We start from the raw sequence: 8928 nt of genomic DNA on the forward strand, positions 1-8928 counted from the left end.
CCGCCGCGCTTCCCAAGCGGCGCACTGTAGCAGTGCGCCACCGGGCCGGCCCATCACTGTTCTTATTGAGTGCTTTGTTATCACCTAAGCCACTGGCCAGAGAAGGAAGTCCTTTGGATCTTGTACTTAGAATGCAAGGACTGGAGAAGCTCAAAGCCAACCAGCCTGGCCTCCTTCTTTTATCAGAGAAGAAGCCAAAGGCTGGGAGGAGAGGCATAGCTTACTGAAAGCTACCTGCTTAGCAAAGTGGATAAAGGCCCAGATCTAAATTTGAATCCCAGTTCTGCCAGTAACTAGTCATGTTGCCTGAGCCTGTTATCTTGCTTCTCTTGTCCTCTATTTCTTCATTAGTGAAATGGAGATGGTAGTGATATGTACCTCCTACCAATATTACAAAGAGTAAATGCCAGTAGCACGCAAAGAGCACTCACCCAGCATCTGGCACAACATAGGTGGTCAATAAATGATAGTTACTGTTATCATTAGTGACAGAGTGAAGACTAGAGCCCTGAGCCCATGCACTTACCCTAAAATCAAGAGTAGAGAGGAAACAGCGCCTTTCCTTCTGTCCTTTGAGCAAATGATCTCATTTTCTCTCTCTCCTCTCCACGTACTCCTGTGCTGCCCCAGATTCCGGGTCATTGTGGAAATGCTGAAACCAGAGAAGCCAGACCTAAGTGTCACTATAAAGGGTCTTGATTACATTGATGTACTGGGTGGCTCCAAGAAAGACTACAAGCTGAACTTCTTTTCCTACAAGGAGGGACTGTTTACTGCAAAGGTACTGCCCTGGAACCCTGGAGGTTTGACCCTGAGGTTGATGTTCCTGTTGTTTGGGAATAACAGATGTCCTCCCACAGTCACTACTCCAAGACATCATGGGGTCTTTCACATGTGAGCTGTTTCTCCTAATTCATTCGTTTGCTCAACAAGTACCTACTGAACATATATACCACGCACTATATTAAGTGCTGATAAATCAGCTATGACTAAAAATAGGCACAGTCTCTGTTCTCATGTAACACACAGCCTAGTGGAGGAAGATGGGCATTACTCAAATAATTGCACTGTGAATGTGTAATTATAAAATAAGATAAGTACTTTGATGACAATTGTATATGTAGATCTGTAGCTCAGGGCCAAAGATAATATGTGGGAGTTATTCATTTATAGATGGTATTTGAAGCTATGATGTGGGTGGGTAGAATCCCCAAGGGAAAGATTCTAATGTGAAATAAAAGGTATCTAGGAACAAAAATGCACTCAAACACACACACACATACATAAGAGAAACTGGCAAAACCCACCCAGCAGCATGTGATCTCTTCCCCTACAATAACTAATAACTAATAACAATAACTAATCAGATCTCATGAGATCAGCATTCACAGACAGACAAGATTTTAAAACAATCTTAAAATCAAGGAATCATTGAACATCTGGAAGGAAAAAAAGCCACCATAAAATAGAAACACCAGCTCAATAAATAAGAGCCCCTGAGAGAAAAGAGTTATTAAAGCAAACAGAAGACTTGAAGTAAATATTATTAATATCCTCAAAGGAAGATAATCATACCCATGAAATAAGTATAAGTTATTGTGCAAAAGAATCAATTAAAGACCTTTACATCCCTCAGCACTCGGGAAATGCAAATCAAAACCACTCTGAGATACCATCTTACTCCAGTTAGGATGGCTAATATCCAAAAGACAGAGAATGATAAATGTTGGCAAGGTTGTGGAGAAAAAGGAAACCTCCTACACTGTTGGTGGGACTGAAAAATGGTGCAGCCTTTATCGAAAATGGTATGGAGGTTCCTCAAACAATTACAGACAGATCTACCATATGACCCAGCTATTCCCCTGCTGGGTATATACCCAGAGGAGTGGAAATCATCATGTCAAAGTGATACCTGTACTCCCATGTTTACTGCAGTGCTATTTACAATAGCCAAGAGTTGGAACCAGCCCAAATGTCCATCATTAGATGAGTGGAGAAGGAAAATGTGGCATATCTACACAATGGAATACTACTTTGCTATAAAAAAAAAATGAAATACTATCATTCACAGCAACATGGATGAACTTAGAGAAAATTATATTAAGTGAAATAAGCCAGGCACAGAAAGAGAAATACCACATGTTCTCACTTATTTGTGGGAGCTAAAAATAAATAAATATATAAATATACAAACAAACAGGGTGGGATGGAAGAAGACAGAGCAATCACAACAATTCCTTGAACTTGTTAAGACAAGTGAACAGATATGATGTTGATGGCAGGGAGTGGGGAGAGAAAGGGGAGAAAGGGATTGGTAAAGAGACAGGAAAATCAACTACATTGTATATTGATAAATTAAAATAAAATTTTAAAAAGAAATGAAAAATAGAATGTTTGGAATAAAAAACCACAGAGGAAAGCTGAATACTGTAAAGGACCTTTAGGAAGAGATTACTAGTAAGTTAGAAGATGGAACTGTGTAATATCACTAGACCTTAGGATATGAGGACAAAGAAATGGCAAGAATGAAAAGAAATAGTAACAAGTGTTGACAAGAATGTGGAGAAACTGGAACCCTCATACGCTGCTGGAGGGAGTGTAAAATGGTGCAAATGTTTTGGAAAACAGTCTGGCAGTTCCTCAAATGGTTAAACATAGAGTTACCATATGATTCAGCAATTTCACTCTTAGGTATATACCCTAGAGAAATGAAAACATATGTCCACACAAAAACCTATACACAAATATTCATAGCAGCATTATTCATAAGAGCCAGAAAGCAGAAACAACCCACATTTCCATCAACTCTAAATGGATAAATACAATAGAATATTATTTGGCAATAAAAAGAAATGGAAATGAAATATTGATACATGGTATGCATAAATGAACCTTGAAAACATTATGCTAAGTGAAAGAAGCCAGTTGGATTTAGCAAAGACTTGAAAGCAACTATTATAAACATGTTCAAAGAAGTAAAAAAATATATTTCAAATAATTTTTTTAAATATTGTCTTAATAAGAGCATAGACAAGGACTTTCAGCAGAGAAATAGACACTATAAAAAAGAACCAAATGAAAATTCTAGAATTGAGTAGCACAATAAACTGAAATGATGAATTCATTAGATGTGCTTAACAGCAGGGTGAAGATATCAGAAGATTCAGTGGACCCAAAGGCAAATTAATAGAAAGTTTCTAATCTGAAGAACAGAAAGAAAAAAGATTGAAGAAACCTGACTATAGTTTCAGGAACCTGTGAGAAAACATATAATTTCCAATACATGTGTAATAGGAGTCCCAGAAGAGAAGAGAATGAGAATGAGGCAGAAAATTATTTGAAAAAATAGTGAAATTTTCCTGATTTGGTGTTTTTTTAAGAAAAAACTATTTACAGATCCAAGAAACTTGGCCAACTTCAAGAAGGAGAAATACAAAGAAAACTATGCCTGTGAACATCACAGTATCATTTTTAAACTGCTGAAAATCAAAAAGAAAGAGAAAAGTTTAAAGAAGCCAGGGGGAAAAAGACACATTACACACAGGGGGACAACGCTAAGATTGACCACGGGCTTCTCATTAGATATAATGGGAGCTATCTGTAAAGTGCTGAAAGAAAAGGAAACTATCAACCTAGAATTCTTTATCCACTGAAACCTTTATCCTTCAAAAGGATATTTTCAGATAAAAGAACATGAGAGAATTCATTGTCAACAGACTTGCATTATTGTACAACATATGCTAATAGATATTCTTCAGTCTGAAGGAAAGTTATACCACATGGAAACTTGGGTCTACAGGAAGGAAAGAAGGGCACTAGAAAAGGTAAATAAGCAGATAAATTTTTTTTAAATGTGTGTGTTTTCTTCTTGGAATTTTCTTAAAAGACAACTGACAGTTTATAACAAATATAATGGCATTTTAAGGTAGGCATGCTTATGTATGTAGAAGTAAAATATATGACAACAAAAGCACAAAAGACAGGGTGCAATGGTAAATGGGATTATACTTGAGTAAGGTTATTATTACATTTGTGAGGTGAGAAGTGTGGGGTAGGAAGCATGAAGGGTTCAGAGTAAAGTGGGAAGTGACAAAATGTGACTCAATACATACTGATAAGTTAAAGATTCACACGGTTAGCTCTAGAGCAGCCACTAAAAAATTATTTTAAAATATAGGTAAGAAGCCAGTGGGGGAAATAAAATATATTCCAAAAGATTAATCCAAAAGAAGGCAGGAAAGTAGCAACAGAAGAATAAAAAATAAAACAGACAAGTGGAAAATAGCAAGAAGACAGGCTTCGACCCAAACTATAATTCCTTTAAATGTAAAAGACTAAACATTCCAGTTCAAAGACAGGAATGTCAGAGGCACTTTAAAGACACAAAGAGGTTGAAAGTAAAAAGCCAGGCTATATAAAGAACTATTACCACCTAATACGATAAACAACCCAGTGTATTAAAAAGGGCAAAAGAATAGAATCTACTTCACAAAAGTAGCTATGCGAATGACCAATAAGCACATGAGATCCTTAACATCATAAGTCACCAGGGAAAGGAACTTTAAAAGGTGAGTAGCATATCAATAAGTTGGTTGCAGAGGTATGGGAACATTATAGTGTAGATTCAAGTGTGAGCTCTGGAGTCAGTCCAACCTGGGATCACTCCTGGTTTTGATACCTCTTTGCATGTGACCTTGGGTGTATTAGTCCATTTCTGTTGCTTATAACAGAATACCTGAAACTGGGTAATTTATGAAGAAATACATTTTATTTCTTTATACTTTCGGAGGCAGAAAAGTCCAAAGTCCAAGGAACAGATCTGGTGAGGACCTTCTTGTTGGTGGTGACTCTCCACAGTGACACAGGGTATCACGTGGCAAATGCTCTGAGCAGGAAAGAGCTATCCTCTTCACTTGCTCTCTTTTTAGAGCCATCAGAACCACACCCATTACCACCCATTAAACCATCAGTGGATTAATCCATTCACGAATGTACAGTCCTCACAATTAAATCATCTCTTAAAGATTCCACTTTTCAAGTCCCATAACAGGATTTCCCACCCTCAACACTGTTACAGTGGGGGTTAAGTCCGATACATAAACCTTTGGGGGACACATTTGACCTATAGCATTGGGCAAGATACTTAACTTGGATAAGCCTTACTTTGCTCATCTTTAAAAAAAGAAAAGGTGAGAAGGCATAATAATGGTGCCGACAAATTGTGTGAATTAAATAAGTGCTTCTAGTGCCCGGCACACAGTCATTCATTAAGCGTGAGATGCTATCATGGTTTTTCACTATTCCAGCAGCAACAGGAATGATATTAAAGCCCACTACAACTTGAACGAGGTCTTGCTTGTTCGCCAGGGCCAGCCAGCTATCCCACTGGGGACGTGTTGGCACTGGACGGTGCTGCTCTAGCTGCTTCTAAAGCAAGCCCAGGCTATTTGGTAATGTCTCACAGGGAGGAGCCAGACTGTAATACCTAAAGAGAAAGGGTGGCTGGCAGGCATCCAGATAGGCTGGGAGGGCCGTGTCAGCCTGCTATCTGTGCTTTGTGTACCCAAGCAAGGCTAATGAAGAGAAGAAGCTCCTGAGCATGTGCAGAGGATGCTCGGCTAACCCCTACTTTGTCCTGCTTCCTCCCACTCTCCCTGTGAATGCAGGTGATCTTCCGAAATGAGGTGACCAATGAGTTCTTGTACTACACGTTGAGTTTCAGGGTCATCCCTTCAGGCATCATCAAAACCATTGAGATGGTGAGCCCAGTCCGGCAGAGTACATCAGCCTCCGTCAAGATAGAGAACCCGCTGCCCTACTCGGTGACCTTCTCCACAGAATGCAGGGTGCCTGACATCAGCCTACCCTCCCAGTTTGTGGTGCCTGCCAACTCCGAGGTACGGGCTTGGCTGCCAGGGGCCCCCTGGGAGCTGCAATAGAGGCTTCTGCCCACGGGGCCTCTGGATCCACGTTCTGCATCCCCTGAGGGTGGGCCAGCCCTGGCGAGGGACAGTCACCTTCGTGTTCCTTTACTGCCGAAGTCCTCACATGAACCAGGGGCACATAGCTGTGGTTTGGACAGTAAAATGGACCTCTTTATTATGAACCTTGTCCCTTACTCATTTGTTTGCCTTGTTCAAGCTAAAAATATTTTTCTTGTTTGTTGCTAATAATAATAGTAGCATAGAATATGTGTGGTGAAAAGGAAAACAAGGTATCTCCTATAAACAGTACACAGATGAGATAGATTTGGTTTTTCAATTACGTCTAGCAATCTTTACTTTTCACCAGAGCATTTACGCCGTTCATATTTAATATAAATACTGACATATTCAGGTTTATATACTACCACATAGTTTCTCTTTATCCAGACCATTCTACTTTTTCTTTTTCTCTTTTCTTTTAAAGGTATCTCTTCTTGGCATGTCTTCATTGTTTATAGTGGTTATTCCGCTCATTCACTTTTTTAAAATAGTAAGTTTGTAGATAACTCTCCCATACTCCTTTTCTGCTGTTCGTGTTAGGTTTTTCCATGTCTTAGGAGGAGAAGGTGGCCCATGTATCTAAGGCTGTCTCTTCTGTTGTTACAACAGAATGTTTTTTGTTTGTTTCTTTGTTTTAACACAGTCTGTACTTTTTTTTTTTCCTTTTTGTCTTTTTTCATGTCCGGCAACGGCCCGCAACCCTCAGTGTCGCACCCGTACTGGGACCGGCAACGGGATCGCACCCCTCGGTGCTGCGCCCGCCCCTCGCTCAGCCAGTGAGCGGGAACCGGTGTGTATGTGGGAACCGGTGTGTATGTGCGCCACTGGGCTGGCCCCACAGTCTGTACTTTTAAGACTTGTTTTCTCTGCTTTTATCCCCACCTTTATCTGAGCTTTATCTTAACTTTGCCATGAGTGTCTCTGCTGTGGTCGAATGGATTCTACTTTTATAGACTCTCTCGGTGCAGGGTTTGTCTTAGAAGGGAGTTTCGGACACTTAATTTGTGGCATTCAAATGGTCTATACTGGGCCACATCGTCCGATCTTATTCCAATGGTTTGCAATTAACACTAAGCGGGAGCCTGAAGTTACCCTTCCAGCTTAGGCTGCTGTTGTCAGATTGTCCTATCAAGTTTTTCAGTTAAGTTGGGCCCCTCAATTCAGGAGTGATTTCAGGGTTCTCTGGCTCCTAGGCTGATGTTCCTTTTGCTTCTTTCCACTTCTCCCATATAGCGGCTGATACAACACCCATCTTATGGCTGAGATGTAGTTTGGAGTTACCCACTCATGTTTTGAGGGGTTACCTTTTCACTTAGTTTTGTTATAGATGTTGGCCATGGGTTCTTGCTGTTGTTATTGTTAGTGTAGTTGGTCTGTGTTTTGGCGGGGGCGGGATTTGGGGAGATTGCAAACTATACTGCTGCTGCTACTATCATCTTGCCCAAAATCTGGAAGTGACTTTTATGTATGCTGAGTTGGAATCGTTTCCTTTTTTTCCAAGTAAATATAAATCAAATATCTCAGACTGTTTCTACTAAAAAGACCATCTTTTTCCCACCGCTCTGCAGGTTCGTTTATGGAATAAATCAAGTTCGTATATGCATGGATCTGTTCTAGCTTTTCTATGAGGGAACTTCAAAAACTTCATTGAAAAATAGAAAAAAGGATAATACAATTCTTCCCATGAACTTTTTGAAGTACCCTTGTATGTTATAATAATGATCTAATTTCTGAACTTGTACCAACACCACAGCATCCAAATTTCTATAGACTTGTAGTGAGGTTTAATGTCTCGTAAAGCAAGCAGTCACTCTAGTTTTGTGTTAAGACTTGGTAACATCTTATATTCTCCTTGTTTTGCAAGAGTATCTTGGATATTCTTGACCCTTTGCATTTCCATATAAATTTTGAAATTGGCTTGTCAAGTTCCTCAAAAGGGAAGGAAAGAAGAAAGGAAGGAAGAGAGGAAGGAAGGAAAAGAACCTGTTGGGATTTTGATTGGGATCACACTGAATCTATAGATTACTTTTTAAATTTACTTTTTAAAGTTATCTGTTGATCTGTAACAAATTACCCAAAACTTAGCAACTTTAAACAACAAACCTTTACTATCTGCATAGTTTCTGAGGATCAGGAACCCAAGAGCAGTACCTTGGCTGGTTGGTTTTTGCTCAAGGTCTCTCATGAGATTGGAGTCAGGCTGTCAGCCAGGACTCTAGTCATCTGGAGCATGCCTGGGGCTAGATAATCCAGATAATTCCAGATTCACTTATGCGGTTGCTGGGAAGGCCTTAGCTCCTTGATGGCTGTTGGCTGGAGGCTTCAGTTCCTCACCATGTGGGCCTCTCCCTAGAGCTGCTTTCACCTCCCCTGTAATGAGAAGTCTAAGAGAAAGACTGCAAGGGAGGAGAGAGCACACAAGACAGAAGGTAGAGTCTTTTACTACTCAGAAGTGACACGCCATCTTTTCTGCCATATTCTAGTAGTCAATGATACCAACTCTGGTATGGTGTGGGAGAAGACTACACAGGGGTGTGAATACCAGGAGGTGGGAATTATTGGGAGAGCCTGTGTATCACAGGGAGAATTCAAATCTTTACAATATTGAGATTTCCATTCCATGAGTAAATCTCCACTTATTTAAGTCATCTTTAATTTCTCTGAAAGTACTGTTTTCTTGTTTTCTATATAGAGACTTCACCTTTTGTTACATTTATTTCTAGGTTTTATATATTTTGATGCTATTATAAATGGCATATTTTAAAATTTTTATTTTCTATTTGTTACAAGCATATAGAAATATACTTGATTTTCATATATTGATTTTTATATCCAAGTATCTTATAAAGTTCACTTATCAATAATTTTAACTATAAACTCTTGAATTTTACAATTTTATTTTTTTCTTTCTACCTTTTTTTTTTTTTTTTTTTTTTATTTTTTG

At 39.3% G+C, this 8928-nt stretch overlaps 1 protein-coding gene across 1 annotated transcript; it reads left to right on the forward strand.

Moving 5' to 3' along the window:
- Window positions 1-630: 630 nt before the first annotated feature.
- Window positions 631-5897, forward strand: LOC103583693 (hydrocephalus-inducing protein homolog; the record flags this gene model as incomplete). Its single annotated transcript, XM_008564947.1, has 2 exons — window positions 631-781; window positions 5667-5897. Coding segments are annotated over 2 exons (382 nt in total), but the record flags the coding sequence as incomplete, so codon positions are not given.
- Window positions 5898-8928: the final 3031 nt, after the last annotated feature.

The sequence above is a fragment of the Galeopterus variegatus genome, unplaced genomic scaffold, assembly GCF_000696425.1.
Source record: "Galeopterus variegatus unplaced genomic scaffold, G_variegatus-3.0.2 Scaffold26095, whole genome shotgun sequence".
Taxonomy (NCBI): Eukaryota; Metazoa; Chordata; class Mammalia; order Dermoptera; family Cynocephalidae; genus Galeopterus; species Galeopterus variegatus.